This window comes from Scardinius erythrophthalmus, assembly GCF_964197995.2.
Source record: "Scardinius erythrophthalmus genome assembly, chromosome: 22".
In the NCBI taxonomy this organism is placed as follows: domain Eukaryota; kingdom Metazoa; phylum Chordata; class Actinopteri; order Cypriniformes; family Leuciscidae; genus Scardinius; species Scardinius erythrophthalmus.
The window spans coordinates 16,207,009-16,234,706 of NC_138242.1; the positions used below are offsets into that span (position 1 = coordinate 16,207,009).

The 27,698-nt window shown below is 38.3% G+C and overlaps 1 protein-coding gene across 1 annotated transcript; it reads right to left on the reverse strand.

Moving 5' to 3' along the window:
- Nucleotides 1-32: 32 nt before the first annotated feature.
- On the reverse strand, nt 33-25,303 carry nphp3 (nephronophthisis 3). Its single transcript, XM_081352427.1, has 28 exons — nt 25,052-25,303; nt 23,919-24,300; nt 22,841-22,966; nt 22,426-22,576; nt 21,924-22,076; nt 21,719-21,852; nt 21,476-21,636; nt 19,195-19,372; nt 18,136-18,210; nt 17,349-17,504; nt 13,463-13,566; nt 13,253-13,367; nt 11,360-11,503; nt 10,781-10,878; nt 10,574-10,676; nt 10,411-10,493; nt 10,085-10,223; nt 9,839-10,003; nt 9,548-9,642; nt 8,759-8,881; nt 8,483-8,672; nt 8,161-8,402; nt 6,323-6,398; nt 6,091-6,218; nt 4,030-4,270; nt 3,730-3,855; nt 3,505-3,620; nt 33-2,068 (listed from the first exon to the last, which is right to left on the reverse strand). Exons 2-28 carry the CDS (start codon nt 24,240-24,242, stop codon nt 1,903-1,905), a joined length of 3,912 nt encoding a protein of 1,303 aa, XP_081208553.1. The 5' UTR covers nt 24,243-24,300; nt 25,052-25,303; the 3' UTR covers nt 33-1,902.
- Between the last annotated feature and the right edge of the window lie 2,395 nt (nt 25,304-27,698).

The window sequence follows — 27,698 nt, forward strand, 5'->3', positions numbered from 1 at the left end:
TAGCAATGATTGTGAAATCTGTGAAACTCTTCAACTGTTATTTTCATTCAATTATACATTTATTGGTTCAATACACAATAATATTCTTTTGTGCATGGATCATGTGCATTAGAAGAATTTGGGTATAAAACACCTTTTGGCAGTGAAGTTAAAAAACAACACTTACGCACTTGCACACATCTAATACAATACAATATAATGTAATTCAAGACATTATGGAAGATTAAACTATTCTATAATTAGCATTTTGTCCCAGAATTCAACAATTACAAGATGATTTTGCTACAAAATGAGGCACATTAGTAGACTGAATCTGCTTTAGCACCTTTCCAAATAGTGTTTAAATAATTGCATTTTAAGCATTTGCAGACACTGAGAAATTGGAGTTTGGTACAGTATATCTACCATGATTTTGCATCCATACAATCTTTTATATTTGTATTCATTCATTCATATATCCCTCCTATGTAAACAGGTCTGGCCATCAAAACTTGGCACATGCAATTACAATACAATACAAAGTATTTCACATTAGAGACAATCTGCAGAATTAAAAAAAGCACACAAAAAACAGTACCATTTCTAAATAATATATCAATATATAGGCCATAATATCATACGTATGTAGATGCACTTTTCAGCTGAACAGTCATTGTATAAAATAAACCACTGGCACTGCATTACAAGAAACATTATTTCACATGCCGTGCTCTGTGGTGTTGCTCAAATGGGTGAGACCTTTATAATAAATAAGATATTAAATATAATAAAATCAGATAATTTTAATGAATACCTGAAAGATAATCTAACGCTGTTAGTCTTCTATGGCTATGTATGACAGTTGTCCTTTTGTAATACTGTGAATAATGCTTTGCACTTTACAACTGTTCTCAATTTTTAAGGTTAAGGTGAAGAATTTCCCTGCAGGAAGCAGGTCATAGGCCAGAGGAAGGAGTTGAGACTGTGAAACTTTCATTCTGCTTCACTTCAGTTTTGCTTGAATCTGCAAGCAACTGCTGCATAAAGTTATAATAGTCAGTGATAATTGAAAAAATTGTGTATCTAGCACATACAGCGAGAAAATATAAATTATATTTTTGCATTGCATGAACAATCAATAACTATGGATGCCTGTTGCTGTCTAAGAGAAGAAATATTGGAATTGGCTATTTTTTCACCTCACACATTCACATTTTGTATCTACGGCTTCATTTTTTTTATTACTGTGACTTTTCTGGCATTTGCGACTTCACATCCCGTAATTGCAATGCAATTTTTCCTAATTGCGTCTTCATCTGTCTTACTGTAATTGTGATGCTTTTTCTCGCAATTGCGACTTCACATCTAACTTGACTTTATATCTCCTAAATGTTTTTATTTTAAAATTCAAAACTTTCAGTTGCCCTTTTTTTTTTTACTCTGAGGTAGCATTCCATAAAAAACACCATTCTGTTCATGATGATTTCACTGAACTCTATTTTTCAACACCTCATTGCGTAACAGCAGTGCACTTGAAATGTCACTGGTATGCTGATGTGATAGAGTGATGTGTTAACACAGTCATTGCACAACAGTAACATATCGCTTTCAACAGGGTGTGTTGTATGTGATGCACATACAACAGGAAAATCACAAGTATAAAACGCTTACTTTCTTAGGTTTTGCCTTTTTGACGAAAGAGCACCCAGTGGCAGTGAGCGATACATTTGAAACTCTGATGATTTATGCTGTAAATTACAGTAGGAATTGGAACGGTGTTGGATCCCAATGCATATTTGATTGTTCCATGTAGACTTCACATGCTTGAGGCATTCAAGCACAGGCCTGAACATAAGTGTAGCCGATATGGATTCATTAATAGAGGTACACCGTAGTTAAGTGTTGAGGGGTCCCGTTCAGGTGTCACCTTGAGGTGTGAGGAAGGGCAGGGCTTCGCAGGCTCAAGGTGTCGCCGCTGGATGAGTGATGTGAGGGGGCCTTACCACAAACCAGAGACGGCTCTGCCTCCTTTATTTCCATTGCTCGCTTGTATAGTTCAGCAGCTTTCTCGAAATCTCCCTCTTCATAGCTGAAAAAGAGAGTGGTTGCAATGGTGCTGTTACTAAGGTCAAGTCAAGTCATCTTCATTTATATAGCGCTTTTAACAATGTAGATTGTTTCAAAGCAGCTTTACAGAGAGAAACGTATAATTTAAGGTAACAGAGATTGTTTTGGCTTTATAGCAGTTCTTTAATAAAGTTATATTCCAGCTAAAGTTAGTTTTGATTGATTCGCTTCCGACGCAACGATCATTTGTTATTAAATTAGGGGCCGCTAAGACGACACCATTCTCTCTACACAGACTTTAAACGCGAACCTGTGAGAAACGCTGATGGCGTTCACATGCGCATTAAGAATTGGTTCTATAGTTATGTGCGTTTAAATACATGTACGCAGGTTTGGAATTCCCTACAAACCAAGCCTAAACAAAGTACTGGCGTTTCCTTATTATTTTTGATACAGAATTTTATTTTATTTGATCAATTCGGGGTAGGTACGCGAATCGAGTTTCCCGACAACGCTTTATCTGTAGAGTGGTAAAGGGATCCTCCATAGGGAGAGACTAGTTGGCACTTCAGCACTGCGTTGACATCAGGTCCAGGCGAAGGTCCTTCATCAGATCTGGATATGGCCTGGATCCGGCAGGCTGCAGGAAAACCTCGGGATAAACAAAGACACTAAAATTAGCGTAGATGCCATTCTTCTCATGATGTAACGAGTACATCAGGATTCATGGGAGGTGTTCCCGGTTCCAGCTGACCTAATCTATGCAGCCTAACATTGAATTATAGAAGTCTATAATGTATTATGTGAAAGCTAGGTCAAAGAGATGTGTCTTTAATCTAGCTTTGAACTGACAGAGTGTGTCTGCTTCCCGGACAATGGTAGGAAGACTGTTCCAAAGTTTTTGTGCTAAATAGAAGAAAGATCTACCGCCAGCAGTCGATTTGGATATTCTAGGTATTATCAACTGGCCGGAATTTTGAGATCGCAATAGACGTGAAGGACTATAATGCGTTAAGAGCTCACTCAAGTACTGCGGACACTAAGGTGTTCTGGATGTTGTCACTTACTGGTCCAAGTCATGATGGATATGGTTTAGATAAGACTTTTCCTCTATTATTTACATTAAAATATATTATTTACAACAAAATAAAATATAAAACAATATTTCCAAGGGACAACATAATGAAAACAGCAGGGGGCCTAATACAGACCCTTGAGGCACTCCATATTTGACTATTTATAGCTGTGGATTACTGACATTTCGACATTATTTTGATTCGTTCATCTGTCTGATGACAGAATACTTCTATAAAACTATACTGAAAAAAGCATTTTCTGTAAAGCTGCTTTGAAACAATATGCATTGTAAAAAGCATTATACAAATAAACCCAAATTGAATTGAATTAAAATGATTGTGCCATGAATTGGCACAGCTGAGCTAATAAAATATGGCTAACCTTAGTACAGCCAGGTTTTTCAGAGTCTCTCCGACACGCGGGTGCAGTCGGCCAAGACTGTCCTCATATACCTTTAGAGCGTGCTCATACAAAGGCAGTGCATCACTGTGCTGCTTCTGCAACATAAACACACATCCCATGAGTCACATCATCAAATAACAGAGTAAGACCAGATACTTAGTTTTACAAATCAACGGGTTGCTGAAATCTGAGATGTATTCTCACTAGTTGGCAGTAGAGCACGGCAAGGTTAACCAAAGCGGTGGCCACACTGGGGTGTTTGGGCCCGAAGCTCTTCTCTCTGATCTCAAGAGCTAGTTCATACAGAGGAACTGCCTTTTCCAGCTTCCCCTATCATACACGCACAAACACACACACACACGCAGCCAATTAAAAAGGGTCAGGAATTCATTAACAATATTAAAAAAACAAAACATTGCAATAATAATCAATGCATAATCGCCACTTGATTGCTACATGTTCTGCAGAGCTGGTGTGTGTGTTGTCTTTCCTGTGGTTTCTCACCCTGCGTTTGTAGAGCATTGCTAAGTGTTTGAGGGTATAGGCGAGAGATGGGTGATCTGGGGCGAGCGCTCGTTTGCGGATGTCTAGTGCTTTTTCGTACAGCTCCTCTGCATTCTCATACTCCTTTCTTTCGCTGTGGAGCGAGGCCAGGTTGTTCAGAGACTGGGCACAGTCGGGGTGATCCGGCCCCAGCACGCGCTGACGCATCTCCAGGGATCGGGTCAAGAACATCTTTGCGGCGCTGGGTTATAAAAAAAACAATATGTTAAAATGCCTATTATATGACTGCAAATGGGAAATGCATATTGTAAATAAACTACTATTGGTTTACAAACTCATTTAATAAAACTCAAGCCTTTCCAGAAAAGGACGCTTCTTTTCAACTCTCTTCAAGGCACATTTATGTGCCAAACAAGTGCAATACTAAAGTTTTAGTGCTCCTCTTTTTAGCCTCACTGATCTACTTGACATTATATTATTATCTCTTCACCAGAGACTGAATTGAGTGATAATTTATTATGTATTAGGCTATATTATTAATATCAGAGCATTTTGGTGTTGAGTAAAGAAACTCACATGACCTCCTAATACTCAGAGAATGGTATGTCATGCTATGATGTCACTGCGGTGATGATTCCGTGATCAGATGACGTGTGCAAAGCTTTTGTGAGTTCTACACTGCAACTGTGCTTTGTACAAAGAGCTTTTTGTGAACAATCTTCTTTGAAGAACAATCAAAATGGCAATGTCCTACAATTGGTTTTCAGGTGAGGATAATGGTCAACAGGGCCGGAGTGGGGCCACTTTTCAGCCCGGGAGTTTCAGGCCCAAGACTTTTTCCATGGTGGAATTCCAAATTAGCACTTTTTCCAAATTGGATAAATGAAGCAACAGTTCAGCTCTTACTATTGTGTAGTTTGTATAAATACCATGGTTCAACAAATAATGTAAAGGTTAAATAATAATTCACTTAGACTTTATAAGAAGCAATTGCGACTTTATTTCATGCAATTCTGACTTTATAACACGCATTTGGGACTTTATTTCATGCAATTCTGACTTTATATCTCGCAATTCTGACTTTATATCTCGCAATTCTGACTTTATATCTCGCAATTCTGACTTTATTTCTCAGAATTGTGAGATATAAAGTCAGAATTGCATGAAATAAAGTCGCAATTGCGTGTTGTAAAGTCAGAATTATCTTTTAAAATGTTTTATTCTGTGGCGGAAACAAGCTTCCATAACTCCTGGCCTCTTCCTCCCATCCATCCTCCCTGACGCGTACCTTTGTGGTAGGGCCGGCTATCGGTAGGCGGTGCCGCTGTAGCCTACCTGAGAAAACGTTTTGGAAAAGACGGGCTATGGACCCAACCAACTCTATAGGAGGGGAGGGGAGAACTCCCTCACATGGTACAACCCATGCAGAGGCTGTGCGCTGCGGTGTCGGAATGCGGAACGTGTGTAGCCTGATGTAACTAACGTGACAAATGTGAAAAAAAAAAGAGAAAAAAAATTCCTCGACCGGCCCAAAAGTGAAGCGGCCCACCGGGAATTCTCCCGATTCTCCCGATTACCCACCCCGGGCCTGATGGTCAACCAAAAGACCAGGGGTCATTGCTTGAGAATAATTTGCACTCAGATATAAATGAACAAGGGTTGTAAGCCATTCGGACCAATCTGTTATTTGCGAGAAATACAATAAGTAACTGGTCTTGTGGGTATGGTTTTTTGACCTTTGAACACTGCCTTGATACAAAAAATCCCATTGAGGTTCAGAATTTTTTGGAGATATTCAAATCTAATCTATATATAATTGATATATAATCAATTTGTATCAAGAATAGTTGCATTTTACTGATATTTGTAATGGCTACTGAAATTTTGGTAACGTGAACACTAAAGTGTGTACAAATAGTTTTAGTGAAACATTTTATAACACTAAAATATTTTCCAAGACAAATAGTTATTTTACAGGGCATTTAGATATTTTTCTTATTTTCCATGACTGGAAAAAATAACTGCAAAATCCCAGATCTTAAAATATAAAGATTTACTCACTCCAGGTTGTTCTGTAGGTAATAAAGCACTCCAAGCTCATTTAGAGTCTTGGCACAATCTGCTGAGTCTTTGCCAAGAGTCAGTTCCTCCAACTGCAGTGCCCGTCGCTTCAAAAGAGTGAAACCAAACTAGAGAGAACACACACAATTACAGTATAAGAATGACAATTACATGTTTTTCACTTCTCTGAATTCACACTCATTGAGTAGGACCAAATCTGGCTATTACTCACCATGTGGCCCTTCTGTCGTGCAGTCTTCTGTCTGATCTTGACTGATCTCTTTCTCAACTTCTCAGCCTGCTCATATCTAGATCAAATTTAAACAGAATTTGTTTTGTATAATGTATATGATGTTAATATAATGTATTGAACCCAATGTTTTACTTATTCATGAACAAAGGGTCTAAAGGAATCCATTCCAAACCATGGAGAGCTGCCTACTTTTTTTTACAGAAAAGATTGTCATGTTGTAAAATTATTCTGCCTTTAAAATGCCTTATTTTAGCTAAAACTGATTGCAGCATCATGTGTCAAATGTGCATTTAAGACAATCCCAGAATGCACTGCAAGGAAATTAAAGAACATTTTAAAATGTACTGTTTGGGGTCAGTAAGATTTTGTTTTATAAAGAAATTAATACTTTTGTTCAGCAATGACGCATTCAATTGATCAAAAGTGACATTAAAATATTCATAATGTTAAAAAAAAAAACTATTTCAAATAATTGCCGTTCTCTTGATTTTTCTATTCATCAGAATTCTGAAGAAAAAGCATCACACAAAATATTTTACACAAAAATATTAAGAAGGAAAACTGTTTCAAATGTTTTAGAATGATTTCAGATGGATCATTTGAGAATTTTAACATATATTAAAATAGAAATTAGTCATTTTAAAATGTAATACTTAACAATATTGCTGTTTTACTAATGTTTTGCCCTTGGCGAGCATAAGAGACTTCTTTCAAAAACATTAAAAAAATCTTATAAAATGACTATCAATTTGTAATCTTAGCAACTTTTGACCAATGAATTTTCATGACTTTTCCAGTTATCTATAAATATAGAATATACAAAGAACAATTTCTAGTTTATGAAATATTTGACATACTAAAACAATTTATATGAGCTATTTGTAAGATTTCCAGGCCTGTAAATCAAAATTAAAAAATGTCCTGATATGTCCACATTTACTAGCTTTACATGGTTCTTGAATTTATTTGCTGGCTATGTAAAGGGTTTCAGTTTAGTCACCCATTTCGGACAGGGTGCTGCCTCAAAAATGGTTCCCTACATAGACAGAGGCAGCTCGCTAGATTTAGGAACAAAGCGTCTGTAATATATATATATATATATATATATATATATATATATATATATATATGCATACCAGAGTATGAAATGAAATGTGCAGTAAGCGATTTCTGAGAAACGCTGTTGAAAGTAGATCAGACGGAGCACCAAAACATACTTGTAGCCAATCAGCAGTAGGGGGCGTATACACTCATGATGGGGGAGGAGAGAGAGTGAGAACAGGGAGATTGAAGAAAGACTGTAGAAAGAGAGATGCCTTAGAGACATTACAAAAGAGAAATGGTCAGAGGAATATCACTGGAAAAAGAAGGGCTATGATCAGGCAAGAGCTTTAGGACCTGTGTTAATGTTAGAAAAGCTTTTCAGCCCCGGAGAGACCCAAGCGGAAAGGCCTGAAAACAGATGCAGAGGTTGCTTTGTTTCTGTTCCTTATGAGAGTAACACTGGTTTTTTGAGTGTCATCTCTGCAGCTGCTGTGCTGCATAAAATGAATAACAATGAACTCTTGTGTACTGTATGTAAATTTTTTGTTGCTTCTTGTCGTTCGCATCTTCGCTTTAATTTTTGCGAAGCTTTATTTCGCTTCGCTTCGGCTATGATAAAGCGACATCCACACTTGCATTGCATGTTTGTGCATTTTGGGGGCGGAGCAATGAAGGGAGGGGTGCGTTTGTTTGGATTGATTTCAAATATCAACAGTGTTCAATTATGATTTTCAGAAATCGCTTACTACTCCTACAAGAAAAAAGTTGTGTACTTGTTTTGTTTCTGGTAGAGGAGCGAGAGCGAGTCTAGTTCTCTAGCGACGGTGCTGTGTTCGGGGCCATAAGCGTTTTCACAAATCTCCATAGCTTGTTTGTAGAACTGCTCTGCGTTTCCAAATTTCCTCCAGTGGACGTAAACCCCTGCCAGCTGGTGCAGGGACTGAGCCACACTTGGGTGGTCCGGGTCCAGAGCCGTCTCACGGATCTCTAAGGAGCGCTGCAAGGGGGCCACCGCCTTGAAACAACACATTCACATCATTTATACACGCTTTACAATTAAATACAGATGACCATCAGTCTTTTTGTCTGCATCACCTGGCTGAGCAGTCCCAGGTCTTTGAGGAAACGGCCCAGCGTCTCGTACAGGTTGGCCAGTCGGCTCATGCTCTGCTCACTCTCACATGTCTTCTCAAACTCCTTCAATGAGTCGAAATACTCCGTCGCCATCGAGCTCTTATCCTTACCAACAAACTGCCAGTACGCCAGCAGCTCTGAGAAATGACCCCTAAGAACACACATCAGACAGATGTTATTTCAGACACATTTAGAGACATACAGAAGAAAATACAGAGCAGGAACATGAGAATGCACCTCTTGTAAAGGTTTTGGGACACGAACAGGTTAAGCAGACTCATCTGGAGTTTACTTCGATCCTCCTGCTGCTGAAGTAACCATGGCAACTCATCAGCCACCCTCCACGTCACTCGGTCTTGCCTGAACCGTCAAAAAATATTCGACAAAACAATTTAACATGGCAGCTATTTTTAGATAAATGCTTTGTTCCAAGACAATATCAGGCATGTGATCAACTTAGGTCAGAAAACCTTCTTACCCCCATTCAACATGACTATATACTATAATAACGACAATAACAATATCAAACAACAACGATTATAATGATATAATTATTTTTATTTTTTTTTACAAATTTTACAATAATACTATTGTACTGTAAAATAAAAATGCAATAATTATTGTATTATTATTATTATTATTATAGTACAATAATATTATGAAGCAAAACGCTCTGATACATTGTAAACACTTAAGGTTGCTCACTTGTAAATAAAAATGGTACCATTTATAAAAAAAAAAAAAAAAAAAAAAAAAAAAAATCACATCCCTGCAATACACATAAGGCCTGGTTTCACAGACAGGGTTTAGATTAAGCCAGGATTAAGCCTTTGTTCAGTTAGGTCATAAAATAGCTTTTATAAATGTGTCTTAGAAAAAAACATTACTGGTGTGCATCTTGAGACAATACAATGATGAATTTGAGATATGTCAGTGCAAGTTGCTTTCAGTTAAAACAGCTCAAACATGCGTTTTAGTCTGGGATTAAGCCTTGTCTGTGAAAGCGGGGGTAAGAGATGTTCTTACTCCAGCTGTTGACTAAAGAACTGGATGATTTTCTCTCTGTAGGATCCACAGCATTTGCCCCCATCCAGAAACTCTTGGTTGACCGCTTCACAAGCCTGGAAATGATACACGGTTGAACTTGCAGTTTCACTTTAATTTACTTCTGTTTCAGTTATTTCTCCGTCAATGGGATGTGAAAGTGAGCTCTTCACCCAAGAAAGATCACAGCACCATATTTAGTTTCACACACACTGAAATTTTCCCAAAAAGGACATTTTTGTACAGTCAGGTCAGAGTCAGAGACACACACACCTGTGGGTGCTGAAAGCGAATGAGTCCACAGGCGTAAGTAATGATGAGGAGTCTCTCCAGATTGTAGAGAAGTGAGGTGAGAGCGGGAAAACTGAGGTCTGGGAACAGCTCCAAAGCCTCTGATTCACTGATGCCGTTGTGACTGGCACATACCAGGCACAATAACTGCATGAGGAGAAATACAAATTAAGAACAGAAAACTTGTGCACTGAAGTGGTTTTTGAGTGATTCTCTGCTTCAGGTCACCTCTTTCATGATGTTTTTTTCCTGATCTGTGCTGAGTGAGTCTAGCACCAACTTCAGGCCCAGTCTGTATAGCGATACTGTGTCTTGACACAACACGCACTGTTGTAGAGTCATGTCCAACGTCCAGGAGGATCTGGAGCTGACAGATTAAACGTAAATCTTTATTTTTTCATTCCCGCACCACTCCATAAATACTCTGACTTATATAGATATGCAAAAACTGATATACATAAAGAGAACTGCACGCACACAAAGAGCCATAAATACAAATACCAAACAAGAAATATATTTTAAGTAGACATTCACTCAATCACACATCTACTTACTGTGTAATAAGTCTGGCCAGTAGAGAGATATAGAGTGCATTGCATGTTCCAGCTGAACGACAGTGTCTCTCCAACTTTTTTTCCTGTTTGACAGGAGTAAAGACAGATACTCAAACGCCACATACATAAACACAGACGAACACAGGCTGACATTAATGTTTACCTGATCTTTGGTGAGCTTGAGATCGGTGTTCACACACTCTGTGCTGATGACACTCTTCACCTCTCTAGGATTGAGTGGGTCCAGGTGCAGTGTGGGCCACAATCTAAATAGTTTTGTATGTTTGGTGATTATCTACCTGTGTATATTATTGTATACATTCATAATATCTGAAATCAAATTAGTTATGCGTGTTTGTGCATCACAGACCTCCATGCCTGTGGGCAGGTCTCCACATTAACTGACACCAGAACTCTCACATTAGCAGGAAGAGGATCGATCAGCCACTTCATGTGTCGCTCGGCATTCTGGGAAATGCAAAAATGACAAACTGAATCATGCTGAAGAACATTATTAGATATTAAAATCTGGGCAGATAACGATATGCAGATAATTATTTTTATGCTATGGTCAACAACTGATAAATGGCTAATTTATCACTAAAAACGAAATAAATCATTTTAAACGCTAAAGTGAATTTAGGCAACATTATAATGTACAGTATAAAAAACAATAACTAAAAAAATTTAACAAATGTAAATGTAAAAATAGGAGGGAATAAGATTAGATATATAGATAAATAGATCAGATAGATAAGATCAAGATCAATTAATCTATCTATCTATTTAAGCAATTTTAGCATTATGTAAACTGTTATGACAAAGTGACAGTGTAAAATCAATCAATTTGAACTCATGTAGGTGTTTAGTTGTGTTTCTTTAGTAGCAGAGATCTCTAAACATGATCACACCACAGCTCAATGAGGAAGTTAATGTAAGGAAGCGTTACCTGTATTTGGTCAATGGAGTCAATGATGATTATAATGTTTCCATGGTGGCGTGCGGAAAGTCTCTCTAGCCAGCGTGGGAACTCCTCGAGGATCTTAGAAGGGTCCATCGAGAGGCCGGAGATAGACCAGAAATGCTGGAGCAGCTACAGGGATCATATAGGTGGAAAAAGTGGTTCAGAGGAAAGTTTTAGGTTCAGTTAACTTGGCTTAAATTGTGTGCCTATAAACCCTTTATGTAACATTCACCTCTACACTAAAACCAAACCCTTTACAGGAGACTAAACCACCACCAACGAAAACAGGTTAACCTTATTAAATGTTAGACTTCCTCTTTCTGCATACAATGATGATTTCTCAGGGCTTCAGGTTGTGACAGGGCTGCAAGTATATTTCAAGAATATTTCATCAAGATATTTCATCGCTTCCTGATCTTCCATTCATTCTTCTGAATTCCTTGCATGACTGGATGGATCTTGTGGTTATTTACACCTTCCCATCTAACAAATTGCAGAGCTTGTGCAAACATAAACACTTTGCTATGATCAGATGCTTTCTTCAAGGAACACTCCACCGTTTTTTGAAATAGGGCTTATTCACCTTCTTTCCTACATTTAGATAGGTGGGCAAATGCATTTTTGTCTCAGTGCATGCATTGTTTTAGTTTGACAGGGTCGGCGCTAGCTTAGCTTAGCATAATGAATGGAATCCTTTGTTGCCAGCTAGCATGTCCTGAGTAAAAGTGATATAATTAAAAAAACAACACCACCTAATTACTACTTGTGGCCTGCGCATTCACAACAAGTACAAATAGCCATGCAGATTAACACTAGGCGGTTTCCTAGGCAGATATTGACTTCTATATTAGGGACTATATAAGGGGGAAGCACAGGCGAAGCACTGCTACTTGGGCGTGATATCTCTGCGCCCAAGTAGCAGTGCTTCGCCTGTGCTTCCCCCTAATATAGTCCCAAGTCAATATCTGCATAGGAAATCGCCTAGTGTTAATCTGCATTGCTATTTGTACTTGTTGTGAATACGCAGGCCACAAGTAGTAATTAGGTGGGGTTTTTTTTATATCACTTTTACTCAGGACATGCTAGCTGGCAACAAAGGATTCCATTCATTATGCTAAGCTAAGCTAAGCTAGCGCTGACCCTGTCAAACTAAAACAATGCATGCACTGAGACAAAAATGCATTTGCCCACCTATCTAAATGTAGGAAAGAAGGTGAATAAGCCCTATTTCAAAAAACGGTGGAGTGTTCCTTTAACTTCTGTTTTCTCATAGACATTTATAATATTACAAAAGATTTTTATTTCAAATAAATGCTTTTAGTTTTAACCTTCTATTCATTAAAGAATCATGAAAAAAATGTATCATGGTTTTTAACATTGATAATAATAAGCGATACTTCTTGAGCACCAAATCAGCATATTAAAATGATTTCTGGAAGATCATGTGACACTGAAGACTTAGAGCAATGGCTGCTGAAAATTCAGCTTTGTCACAGTAATAAATTATATTGAAAATATATTAAAATAGAAAACAGTTATTAAACTATAACTAATAATATTTAATAATATTTAACTTTTTCAGTTTTTTTTTTTTATCAAATAAATGCAGCCTTGTTGAGCACAAGAGACTGCACTAGCTGAGCGGTAGTGTAATTGTAATGTGCATAGTTTCAGCCCCTGTGGGACATTTTTTAAGATTAACAGAACATTTTACATGGCAATATTTTCACAGATAGACAAGCTTGTATACATATAAGAGCGTTAACCCAGGGTTTACAAATGTACAGTGAGAATGTTGTAAATCAACCACCAACGCCTCTGTTCTTTTACAGTTTAAAGAGCCTAACAGAGTGAAACGTGTGTGTGTCTGGATCTCACCTTCACTGTGAGGCGTTTAATGATGAGCACAGGGTCTGTGCTGGTAGAAAGCGGACGTCCCGTGAAGTGATAAAGAATGAGGGTATTGGGAGAGTGTTTCTGCTGTAACTCTATCCTGCATAGAAATGACAAATTGTTTATTGTGTGATAATTGACATACAGAAATAATTGTGCAATAATACCTAATATTTAGAATTAAGATGAAATAACCAATTAGCCAGCAAAAGAGATTTGCCCGATCCGGGTGCACCAGACACCAGCAGCGGTGGAGTGGGAGGAGGGGCGGCTACCATGTCATTGAGTCTGTCGACATACTGTGAAAAGAACCAATATAGCATTCAACTCACACAGAATTGCACATTTCCTGCCATTTGTGCACAGTTTATTTAACATTCAGTTGCTCTAATAATACTTTTACCCATCAATATGAGTGTAGCACTTTCAGCTTTCATCAAATTTTCACAGATTTTTTCTTAATGTCTACTCATTAGTTACAGTTTTTCTCAGTCGCTTTGGTGCATTTCTCATAACACTATTTACATTTGCACAACAGTTAATGCAGTTCTCAAAACAAATAGTACAAACTGCAAAACCTAGTTGATAACCTGCAAAAGCGTGTCACTTGCTCAAAATGGATAGCCCATTCCTCAAAAGCAAGTATTTATGTCAATGAAAGTGTCAGTGTCATCAAAATAAAAAGTCCTGACACCATCGTTTATGAACAAGATAGTCAAATGGCTTAGTAGTGTTTTCATTATGACAGTTTACTCTGTAAATGTTTTCCATTGATAAAAGTCAGATCTTGGTGACACTACCTGAAATGCTCAAGACAGCACTATATACTATTTGCACAGCCATTTGAAAAATACAGTAAAGTTACACATTACTGTATTTAGTGAGGTAACTGAGTACAAGACACTGAATATATGTATGTTTCACATTTTTACTGCATATGCTCTTTGCAATTCTAATTTGTTCACAGCATTGTGCAAAAGAAAAAATACACCATTATTTACAACAAACATAAACTCCTCATACATAGTGCTGTAATCATTCATGCACATCCAGACGTTCCTCTCTGTCTGGTCACATAATTTACAGTAATCTACATCACAGTGAATATCATCTCTTGCTCAATTGCAAATTGTTCAATTTAGGAGACTTTTTCAGGATTTCTTTTTTTTTTTTTTTTTTTAAATGACAGATTTTGACAGCTAGTTCAACATTTTTGTATGTAATGACTCAAGCAATGAAATGAGGACTATTAGTTTTATATGGAATGACTATTCAGCATTCACAAGTATAGTTCATTTTGACTGACATGACATAAGCAAATGATAATGTTATAAAACAGCAGAGAGTTGTATGAAAGCAATTGATGCATGTCCAAAAGCATTTGCAATTTGTTGGAAGGAATGAGAAACTGCTACTATGATGTGCACAAATGACTAAATGTTGTGGAGGTTGAACTAACTGTTGTGCAAATGTAAATAGTGATGTGAGAAATGCACCAAAGCGACTGAGAAAAACTGTAAAATACTTTATCAATAACTCAATTATATATATGGACCGATAATGTGATTATTTCCATTAATCAGAGTAAGGACGCAGTAAGATGTTTACATGACATGAGCAAACCTCCCGTTTACATGCAATTTTCATTATACTGATTATCCACTAAGAATTCTGGTTGTTTTTAACAACATTATTGACATTTTCCAATGCACAGCACAAACGATGAACTCACATACAGTAGGTGTGTTACTGGCCACTGTTTTAATATACTTATGTTAAATGCAAAACACATTTTTATGGACGTATTGGATTTTTTCCGGTGATGACCTAAAATGACTCCATTACAATGTTTTTGACCATCAGTAAACTGTATTAAATGCATGTCGTGCAATGTTGTCAGCCTAAACTCAGTTTCTTCAGCACTCAAAAATATGTGATACCTTTTCTCACAGGAAGCATGTGTAAATCCAAAAATTATACACGGAGGAAGCGAGATGGAGGGGGTTCCAGAGGAGTATGTGGAACCAGAGACAGATGTAACCAAGTAGGGGCTGACAGAGGGAAACATCAAGGCGATGACAATGGAGGGAGGAGCCAGGTAGGATGCGATTGAGGGAGGAGCCAGAGGATGACCTGCAGCAGAGCCAGGACAAAAGCCCACGGCAGAGCCGATTGAGGGAGAAGCCAAGATTCAGTCAGGAGCCTGATCGACATAGGTGAAGCTGTAATGAGTGGAGTACCAGGGTGACATTGGAAGGTCTGGAGGGCCAAGGCGGAGGCTGAGGGATAACAGACCACAGTGGAGCCGAGGGTCAGCTCAGAGGCTCAAGGTGGAGCTGACGGATCCTCAAACCAAGGCGGAGCTGACGGTTTGAGGTTTCAAACCTTAATCTGAGCAGCAGGGAAGAACCACTGAAGGAGCCAAGGGGCTGAAGGGAGACAGTAGAGGCGAGGCCAAGGAACTGGTTGGCGAGGCAGGACTATCTTCAACAAAGGAGACTTGGAGCTAGACAGAACCAATGTTGATAAAGGCGACTTGGAGATAGGCAGAGCCAATAGTGACGAAGAAGACGTGGGAATGGGTTGTACCATCAGAGACAAAGACGACTTGGGACCGGGCTGAACAAGCAGAGACAAAGATGACTTGGGACTGGGTTGAACCAGCAGAGACAAAGACACCTTGGTGTTAAGTTTAAGACATGAAAAAAAAAATGTTCATGCACATGTATACCTCTGTGCTGAATATTGTTTAAGATTACACATGACTGTTTACCGAAAGGAAAAAGGGGACTCTTATTATGAAGTTCCCGGAAGTGCGGTTGTTGTTGGTTGAGCACGAACGATGTAGAGTGAAATATGGTGTACATGAATAAATGGGTGATTGATTAACTTCTGAAGTGTGTCTTTAAGTGTAACATTGGGACCGGGCTGAACCAGCAGAGACGAAGACGACTTGGGACCGGGCTGAACCAGTAGAGTTCAGCTGGCTGAGCTCTAGGTCCAGAATGGGGCGTAGTCCACATCAGCGAGCCAGACAGTCTATGGGGATTCACACTGAACCAGCACCCACTCCACATTTGCGGTGGAGCTTCCTTGAGGACCTTCCATGGGCAGGCGTGCCCTTGACCAGTCGGGATAGTGAGAAACGTCTGATCCCAGATATCCCTCTTGTGATCCTCGAGGGAGTTATCTCCCTGCTTGAGAAGAAGCAGGTGGACTGCAGTGCAAGTATATCAATATTTCTATTACTCTGCTCGTCTTGACCCTGCTCTGCCTGTTCTGTCTGACTGATTGCTCCACTGACGGTCTACCCGCTGCCAACCTCAGCCTGGATCTGATTTTCCCATTTTCCTGAGCAGCGCCAGCCCGAGTCTATCGAGGCTTGGTGACCAGTTATCTACATCTGTTCACTGCTAGTTTATTCAATAAAGACGGTCAATCTTTGCTTCTGAGTGCTCAGTCACTGACCCGACACAAATAGCGGGGTTAGTTAAAATATTTGCAGTGGGCCGCGGAAACATGTGTTTGGTTGTGTGAGCTGTGAGTTGAAAAAGGTTGGGAACCACTGAACTTAAAGAACTAAGGGCTTAAATACTGTACACAGAGGATGGTAATCAAAGAAACAGGTAATCAGGTGAGAACTAATCAGAAAGGATGGAAACAAACTATAAACTAGAACTCAAGCAAAACGGTGACAAGAAAATCCATGAGAATGAAACTAAACGGAACATAACATTGTCACAATCATGTCTTGTTCTATATAGTTTCAGTGTTCTTTATGTTTACGAATCTGCGCATGACCACGTCACAAAACAAAAGTCACAAACTCATGTACACTTTGGTCAGAATGGAATCGATTCGATTACAGTGTTTACATGCCTGTTTATTGTGATTATAATCAAAATATGCCACATATTTTAATATGATTATGAGCTTAATTACTTCAATTTGATTAAAGTATTATGTTTGCTTGAGGTACAGTTTAATCACAATATTACCAAAATTATATTATAATCGCATTATGAGGGTGCATGTAAACTCAGTCAATAATGATCAATAAATAAAATGATAGAGGCCATGCCTTCTGGAAGCTGTATTTTGCAGCAGCGCTGCAGGCCTGCTGGAATGCCTCGATCTGTTCCTGCTCATCATGAAGATCCCACAGCACATCACCAGAGTCTTCCTCTTCCCTCTCCTCCTCCGCCCCACTCTCCTCTAACTCCAATCCCAACAACTCCTGAAGACAGAGAGAGAATCTTGTAAAAAATGTATCTTTGTTGAAAATCAGGCAATCTTACAAGGAACACAAGTTCCTCTTTCAGACCCTCAAATAGTGAACCACACTCTAAACAATGTTTATATTTTTATGCAATGTTGGGTTATTTTCAAAGTGGTTTTTATAACTTAGCTGTTGTGTTGGTGGCTGGGTCAATTTTATATTGTAGAAATGATATAGAACCTCAAAGTTACCCACTACCTGTTTTTCAATGCCAAACCAGACTGTGAGCAGTCATTTTCACTTACCAGTGCAATGAGGCTGCTCCTATTGTAATTGTGTGTAGGCCTAAAAACATATTCAAGTTCACTGTATATTATTATCATACAGTATATCAAATATTTGTAATATAATAAACATTTATGAGGTAAAATGATCCCAGCATTTTGGCTGACACTGATAAGCAATGAGTAAAACGCTATAAGTTTAACCCAACATCTGTGTTGCCTAATATTTACCAAGTTTTAAGTTAACAGTTTAAGTTGACATATTTATAGTGCATTATCACTTTATGTGAGTACTTACGAAGTTTCAACATATTGTTAACCACAAGACCCACTTGTTGTTCCTGTGTGTAAGTGTGTGTGTGTACCTGTTTGATAATTCTTTCAAGTTGAGAGAAGATAAGATCAGCTCCTTCCTCTACAGACCCTGCATGATCCACTACCTGCAGAAAACACACAGCAAAGAATAATTAATTCGTCAAAAACAATTAATAAAAGTGAACTGCACACCTCAATATCTTATATCCATTTTTGGAAGTAAAAAAGAACAAATCATCTTGTTATTTACGACACCACATTTGATGGTTTTTCATTTTAATAATTATGTTTCTTCTTAGATTTTTGTTATCAGTTATGTACATTAGGGGTTTATGTTACATCTTATGTTGTTAAATTAATAGTTATAGCATTATTTTAGACTCATGTGTGTTACCATGATGGTGTTTTGTATTTGAGTGCATGCCACTGTGTGCACCTTCAGTATCTTTGTATTTTCATCAACTTGTGAAAATGTATTGTGTGGCTTTCTCTTTACCACCAATGTTATTATGGTGGTTGCCAGTATATGTTAGATACAAAACAGATTTTAGTAGCAGTGTGGACTTGCTAATCTAAACAAAATCTAATCTATCAATCTAAAAAAATAAAATAAAATATATATATGTATGAAGACTTCAGATGCAAAAGCCTCTAAGTGCCATCTGAAATTTTCTTATCAATATTCAATTTGACCAAGCTTGTCTATATATATAGATATATATATCTCATAGACTCTTAAGCATTTGCCTTTTTAAATCCAAACAGTGACTTTTTTTGGCCAGGCAGCGCGTGTGATAATGAAATAGAGAAGTTTATAGATAAATAAGTTCTAAATAAAATCTAAATGACTTAAAATACCAAAAGATAATTCTATTGTTACTACTACTTCAGGAAAGTAGTGTTATACTGTATCATAAAAAATAAATAAAAAAACAACTTTACACTCTTACTGTGCTTTACTTCAGTACTCTTTTTTCCTTAAAAGCTTATGAGGGTAAAATCTTAGCATCACAAAGCTGGTCTGCTCCAGTGTGAGTGCAGTGTGAATTGTCCTTAAAACTTCTAAAACTTTCAAGAGAAATTGCAATTTTAAGCTCATTTGACTCAACCTTGAGTTTGGCACTTTTGTCAGCTTTGTTAACTCTCTCCAGCAGGTCTCTAGTGGCTGGACTGAGGGTGGACACCTCCTCCTTTTCTCCTTTTCTGTCACCCGTTCGCAAATACAGCAAGAGAGGACGAGAGTCTGGTGTCTTCACAAACGCCTCCTCCACATCCTCTACAACACAACTAAAACAGCATAACAGTTACATGAGATTCATGTCAACGATAACATAAAAAGTGTAAGACAGATTTTTATTTTAACGATCTAAGCACAAGCGCACGGCGCAAGTGCACTTAGGGTGTGTCCGAATCCACTTTTGCTAGTTTAACGAGGGGAAAAATGGTCGGTGCGCCCGGCGCATGGTCTAAATTGTTGTACCTATTCTCTTAATGAGTAATGGGTGTGTTTTGGGCGTAACCATATAAATATATAAATGAGGATGACGTAACGTGCAATAAACCAATCTCAGCTCCCATTCCCTTTAAAAGCCAGTTGCACTCGCGACATGGCGGATTGCTATTTACATGGCGCAATTTGCATGCGGAAAGACGGAACTCAATGCCGGTTTATCCAGAGAGGAAACGAATCTGCTCGTGCTCGAGGTTAAAGTGCGCAAGCAGACTATCTCCGGCACAAGTCGGATTCCACCATATCTTTATGTACACAAAATTAATCTTTTACATTGTAATCCTTTTATTTTTAATATTTGGTTAGTTTGTGTGCTGCTGCGCCCTGTGTGTTTAATGAGCAGAGTGTGTGTGTAATAAGCACAGTGTACGCGCGTTGTGCACCTGCCTATAGGCCAGGGGTGGGCAAACTACGGCCCGTTAGGCTGTTTAATCCGGCCCGCTGAGTATTTAAAAAATTGTCTTAAGATCAAATTAATTTTGCCTTTTTTCTTGCAATACTTTGCGTTATATATATATATATTGCGTTGCATATATATGACAATCGTAATATCAGATATTGCATGCCATAGCTAACAAATGTAAAAAAGGAAAAATTACATAAAAGCAGATCATCATTCATTCAGCGCTGTTGTGGCTGCGGTGCGTCACGTAACAAGCAATGACGCGTCACCATGGAAACCAAACAGACAGCGACTTAAGCGCATAGACTTGTTGCACGTTAATGTTTTTTCCTTTTTTGGAAATTCACAGAGAAAAACATTTTTGGTAACTGCTTGCACACCTGTTTAGTTTTTCCTTTTCCTTTCCTTTTTTTCATTAAATGTTCTGATCTGCCTTTGCTTTTATGTTTTATTTTATTATTCTTAAAATAAATTTGTATATTCATTTATTTAGTTTTTTTCCACAAATGTATGACTTTTGGAAGTGCAAATTGCCATGCAGTTTTAATAAAGTTAAATTAGCGTAACCTGTCATTTTTACTCTTCTAAGTGTACACTTGCAGGTGTTTTGTTTCTGATTTACTGTTAGGCCCATTAAATAATAATAAGGATAAACAATATTTAAAAAGTATAGGCTATAATTATCTAATATCTGACTAATTAAAAATTAACATCAATACATAACATGCTAAATGGGGGATAAAAATGTATTGTCAGAATATCGTCTCTCAGTTGTTGAATTTTGCGCAGACATTGCCACAACATAAATGTAGGTTTGCTCAGCCCGATCTCATAAAAGTGCGAATACCACGAATTGTATTTGTAGTGCTTATGATATGCAGTTTTCACGTGCATATGATACGCACTTTATGGCGTGTAATAGGCACGCACTCCGCACCCCTAAACCTAACCAAGGGGTTTACAGTGCGTAGCATATGCACGCAAAAAAAAAAAAACATTTTTGGCATATAAATGGCACTAGAAATAAAATTAGTGGTATAGGTACGCACTTTCATAAGATCGTGCTTCATAATCTGCTACTGGGCCGGCCCTCTGTCAAATTTTAAAACCCAGTGTGGCCCTTGAGCCAAAAAGTTTGCCCACCCCTGCTATAGGCTCATGTTACTAATGTGTCCTTTAAATAACCAAAAAAATATATATACTGCACCATTGACTTTAGACCAAGTTTTTGTTGGTCAATGGTGCAGTCTATTTCAGTTGCCTCAAAATAGCAATGCGCCAACAATGCGCCAGAACACACCTCATTTACAGACCAGCACGCCCATGGGTGCACAAATAGACGCAAATGCATTTGCTATTTAAACAACGTGGAGCAAGACATTAAAATAACTGCGTCGGGCTGAAACTAGCAAAAAAACACTTGCATCGTGCCTAGTGCTGCATTGGGCCGTGTGTATGATAGGGCCCAGAGTGTCACCTGGATACTGAAGACTTGAGTAGCAGCACACACACAGAGCTCCTCTCGATCTCCTGCCTGCGTTCAGCAGCATATAGAGCGGCCTTCTCCTCAGGAAATGACACGTTCAGGCAGAAATGACCCAAACCCTCGCAAAACCTCTGCAGCCTCAAAGAATGATTCTGAAAGAGAGAGACAAATAGATGCAGCTAAAACGTGAGGATGAGTGTATTTAAATAAGAGGTGTTATCGGAGCACGTGTACCTGTATAAAGGTCTGCAGTTCTGCTTTGGTCTCCTGTGTGTATATGAGGTAGCAGCGGACTGTGTTACTCCACAGAGCCTGAGAGACGTGAGGAGAAACCTGCAGCAGACTAGCCACGGCTGCATCCCAATCATCTGAAACACACAGGCACGAACATCAACCCATACACAAGCACACTTAAACACAAACACAGGTGCAAACTCACCTCTGCTGACATTGGCAAACGGCCCCTCCACGTCGATGAGACTGTGGGCAAACTCCGGACCTCTGTGTGTCTGCTGTAACTGCATCATACTGCCCATAGACGGCTCGCTGCCCAACACACCACCACTCCAGTCCTCACACTGAGTTCCTGCGGCTGCACACAGAGTATAGCACTGCAATAAAAGCTTGGATGGTTCGATTTAAAACTTAGGTTTTGCAATAAAGCTCCAATTCTAGAGTTTTGTGAAATTATGCTTAAAGATATTTAGCGGTACAGTAGAAAAGTTGTACTTTTTTAATTAATAAAGAGATTGATGGATGGACAGATAGATATTTTTCAAAAAAAAATATATAAAAAAAAATATGATAACCTAGTCAACTTCCTCTTTCAAAAGAAAAGTGTTGTCAGTGCAATAAATCTACTTGACTCATCATAATTTTATTCAGAAAGTGTAAAAATATAGTTTCCTTTGTGAAACTTAAGTTATCAGTCACACTCTTACTAGTGACAGTGGTGTGGTTGTCGTCTGAATCCGAGTCTGCTGGATCATAAATCTGAATGCCTTGAGCCTGCAGCTGTTGAAGTTTTGACTCCAGATCTCGTTTCGCCCGCAGCAAATCCTGAATTTCCTTTTCTTTAGTCTCCCTAAATATCTGCCGGGCGATTTAGGGCAGAGATGAAGATGAAGGAAAGGTAAGGTAAAGAATCAAAAGTCCCTTTCAAGGAAAGTCTGTTTTTGGGCATCCAAGACCAAGTCCTATCTATCTGAATGGGGGAATCCTGAAATGTCAAAAACTGAAGACTGAAACTAGAGCAGCTATAGGCTAAAGAGATAAGACTAAACAAAAGGAAAGAGCAGATTTAGAACTGTGCAAGGTACAAACGTCCTGTGTAAGAGAGAAGAGAATGAGTCACACCTTAAACTGTCGTTTGACCTTGTCTCTGTCGTGCTCAAAAGTGGCAGCTCTCTCCATGGCTTGATACTTTGCCTCCAGGGCACTTTCCTTCTCTCGAAGAATCTTCTGGTAAGTCTTCTGAAGAGCCTGACAACCAGAAAATGATATCAAAATGAAGGGGAAAATATTATTAAAAGAATTAAATTCTTGAAAAAAAAAAAAAAAGAAAAAAAAAGTGATTTTGGCATAATCTGTTATAATTATTCATTAGAAAAAACAAAACTGCTTCACTGCTTTTTCATATTTTAAAAACTTTTGTCCACCAAATCAAAGTCATGTGGTGCAACCAACATGCAGAAATCTGCTTAATAAAATATTAAATAAAAATTAAATAAAATATGTTTTTACCTTTTTATAATAAATTTAAGGTTATTAAATTGTTTAAAAAATGCATATAAACTTGTCTTATTTATTCAAGGTCTGAAAACATGTTATATTTATGTTAGTATGACCAGTTGTCATCTTCTGCAAATAAATGCTGTAAATGGCAATGTTTTTACTTGAAATTTGGAAGAAATTTTGTCAGTATTTCATAGAATAAACCAAAAATGTTCCTTTTACTCAAACACAAGCATAAATAGTAAATCCAGAGAAACTGACAACTTTGCAGTGGTCTCTTAACTTTAACCAGAGCTGTATACGCACCTTTATAAATTCCATATAAATTTTACCTTGAAAAATATGTTTTATAGAATATATAAACCTAGTTGTAAATAAAGATTAAGCTGTGTACACTCACATGCATAGTGTAGGGAAATGTAACGTTAATACATTTTTATTCGATAGTTACATTTTCAAAGCCATTCAATTTCAAGAAATTCATTTTTTCTTGAAGATGGTGTGAAAGTTTTGCAAAGCCATATTAAAAAACGAATAGAAACAGTGAATGAATAGAAAAATTAATTGAAACGGCACGTCCAAGAATTTGCCATTTGTTTTAAACTAGATTTTTAAATGATTTTTCTTTATTTCTTCGGCCACCACTTTTACTTGCCACTGACCCACATAAAAAGGTCAGATTATCTATTCTCTCTCAAACCTGCAGCTCAGCACGCAGCCTCTTGTTCTCCTCATCCAGCTTGGCTTCCTTCTTCTGCATGGAGGCGATCTCATTGTTCTTGCTGACCCTGAAGATCTCGTATTCTTTCCTGAGGCGCTCATACTCCGCTGCATACTCCAGTTCCACCGATCCGGTGGATTTGAAGCTGGCGCCGATGACACGAGGCCCGCGGCGGAAGGAGCTCCGCAGCAGACGTGCTTTTGGCTTCACCTCCACTGGTATCTCGCATGCCTCTCCTCCCTCACCACCGTACGCATCCTCAATCACCTCACCGGGGCTCACCAGAGAGGACGCCGTACCCATAGCAAACGATGAGACGTCAGTCAGCTAGATCACTCTTCCAGAATGTGCATTGCTGCTTCTGTTTGAAAAAGGAAACACTTTTAATTGTTAACTTTAAGTATAATTTCGAAACTGTATACCAAAAGAGTAGAGCAGCAGGGATGACTGGGTTTTGTTTTGTTTTATTTAAGGAGATATCATGGCACGGTTTCACAGACAGGGCTTAGATTAAGCCAGGATTGGGCCTTAGTTCAATAATAAGGGCATTTAAGTAGCTTCAATGACACTGACATATTTTAAGATACAGTGCAAGTTGCTTTCAGTTAATACATCTCAAACATGCATTTTAGTCTGGGACTGGGTTTAGGCCTTGTCTGCGAAACTGGGGGTAAATATCATATTTACAGCAACTGGATATGTTTGGTCTATGGTTAATGCACTATGCATTCATTTTTAAAACTCTTTTGCTGTCATAGCAAAAGTCCATAGTTGTTCTTTTACCAAATTAACGTAATGGAAATATTTTCAAAGTACAGTGGCTCCAAAAAGACACCTAGGCTAAACCACACTTCTAGCCTATAAGTCATTATAGGCTACATACTTATGGTGTGTTTTATAATTTATAAAGATTATAATAAGATGGAAACATTTATGTGACGTTGTGGCGAAGTTATGCAAACAGACAATATCTTACGATGTGAATATCCCAACGGGACAGGTTAACACGCAGATTTCTACTTTTCCTTACACTGTCATCAAAAACAAACACTTTTATTGACTGCATATTTTTTTATAATTGCATATTTAAAGTAATAAAGCTTAAGCATCACCTTAAAACTGCGGTCTTCAATCCTGTGGTCATCCTAGAGACGACAGAGTGAAGAAAAAATCTCCACCCAACCGAGACGATGAAGGGACGATAAACCTGGAAAAAACTGATATCGATCTTAAGACCCGAAATATATATCGACAAGTAACGTGTTCATAAACTCTGCTGGCATATCAGGCATAAAGGTAAACAAATCATACCGATGCACACGTTTTATTCCCACTGTCTTCCTGACAACCGCGTTACTAGGCACGCCTTCTTCTACGGGTCCACAGTGTGACCAAAAAGTTAATCCGAAGTGTTTTCGTTAAGTCAGCCTGGTGAACGTGATTTCACCAAGTACCACATGTTCCTGGATCAACATCTTTGTTGATCCTGGAACAACTTTCCAATCAACCAATCAGATTTGAGGAACAAGTTTACAGTTGATGTCAAGTTTAGGCTTAAAACCAGGGTGAGGTGCTTCAACATCAGTGTTATTCACCTATCATTTCCCTCTGATTTTAGGGAAAAGTTTGGGTAGGGTTAGGTTTAGGTTTAGGGTTAGGACTAAATTTTGGGGCAGGAATGTTATTCCAGGATCAACAAAATATGTTGATCCAGGAACATGTCTGTCTTGGCAAAATCACGGTGACCAAGTAGCCTAAGCCTCGTGTGAATAAAAACTACAAACTTTTGCGTGTGTAGCTGAAGAGTAGACATATGGTGCGTTCAGTTCTTCCTGGGAAGGTCGTATTTACGATGTGGGAAGTCGTGTTTACGACGTCAGGTGAGTTCAAGTCACTTTCGTTGGAGTTAGTTGGTGTACATTCTTCACAAAAATGCAGCAAGTTTTTTAACACTATACTTCTAGAAAATGAACAACAAAGAATACGTGTGTTCTGCTTTTTAATCTTTTTAATTCATTTATGAAGCCATTGTAAGCTTTATCGTTACACATTGTTATTGCAATGCTATCATATTTTGTGCAGGCAATTAGGTTAGTTGTAAATATGATGCATTGTGATCAAGTCAGACGGAGAAGTTATGAATCAAAATTATCTTATTTAAAAGTAAAGAACAAAAAACAATAAAACAATGAATGGTTAAATTAATTTGTAAGTAATAATAAGGGGTGCACATAACTTTTTTGGTCTGATTCTCAAGGGAGCACCTGGAGATGCTGTCATCATCACATGAAGTAGTGCTTCATGTTTTTCAGGTAAGTCTAACTGTATTCAGGTACAGACATTGAATTACCAAATGTAAAATAAGACTGTATAGTTTTCACTGTATAAATTAAATATAATTAATGTAATTAATTATTACAGTTTATCTTTGTTAAAGCTACAAACGTGATTTTCTCCTCCTCTTTTGTTGTTTGATTAACGTTGGTGTTAACAAACAGCTGCAGGTATATTAGGCTGGTGTGTCACTTTAAGACGAATGCACAGATCCAATGATACACGTTTTCTTTCTCAATTGTTTACAACACATAACCAAATGTGTTTACGATGATTCTCGCCAAGACAGGCATTTTGACTTAATTTTGCATGCACTTGTACATTTAAGCTCAAAAGAAGAGAAAGAGGCCTGAATTCGGCATTCACGTGCTTTAAAACAGCACGCAAGTTCCAGTCTTGTTCTTGTGCTTGATGTTTAAACTGACAGGACTTAAAAACAAATGCAAATGATAAACTTTCACTCTGTGATGGGTAAACTTTGCAATTAATCTGTGAATCACGTGCGTTCCAAACCAGAACCAATCAACTAAGATCCCTATACTCAGAGGTGTAAAGTCCAGGGGTCAGAAAGTAAAAGTCCTGCCATATGTTTATTCCACCCATGAACTCAGCAAGCAGATCTCCTAGCAAATCCAGGTGATTGGAACAAAATACTGAGGAGGACTTTTACTTTCTGAACCTGGACTTTACACCTCTGCCTATACTTGACATTGCACATCCTTCGATGTGACTATCGCAGATGCACACATCGCGATATCATTGCTAAAATGTTGTATCGTGCTGCACTAATCATGATTGCTATCTTACCAAAGATGAAGAAATATCCTACTCCAGTAGATAAACATGTCCATGTCCCTGTCCCCAAAAATGTTGGTACTCAAAAGTGCCTCTCTCCACGTTTTCTGGTGCGCATCGTTCATTTTTACCATGCATGCGCACCTGAGCACCAGTTATGTGCAACCCTGCTAATAATCAGTTTTTAATAGTAATGAACAGAGGAACAATAAACAAGTCCTTAACCCTAAAAAGATTTTTGTATCCTGGGGGATACAAACATTTGAGAGGTTTTTGGGAGAGGCAGTGAAAGTGTAGGTTTCATTTTGAAAGTGTGTTTGTTGTGAATATTTACATCTTGTGATTTTGTTCATACATTCTTTGTTTAGCTCACGTAAAACAACATGGCCACCTGTAGTGGGAGGCGTTCCAGTTACAAAACGTAACCTTGGTTCACGTCTGTGCACCTGCACAGACAAATGGCTTTTCAGCTCGCCAAAACGGACGGGGCCGACTGCCTATTTAAGTCGTGCTGTAAGCCATTTTCGTCCAAATTTTTCAACTGAGGAGCGGCAGCGTCAACTTGCGCATAGGCGCCGTAGCATGGCAGGCCAAGCAATGCTAATTTGCGTTATCTCAGGGAACCAAAGT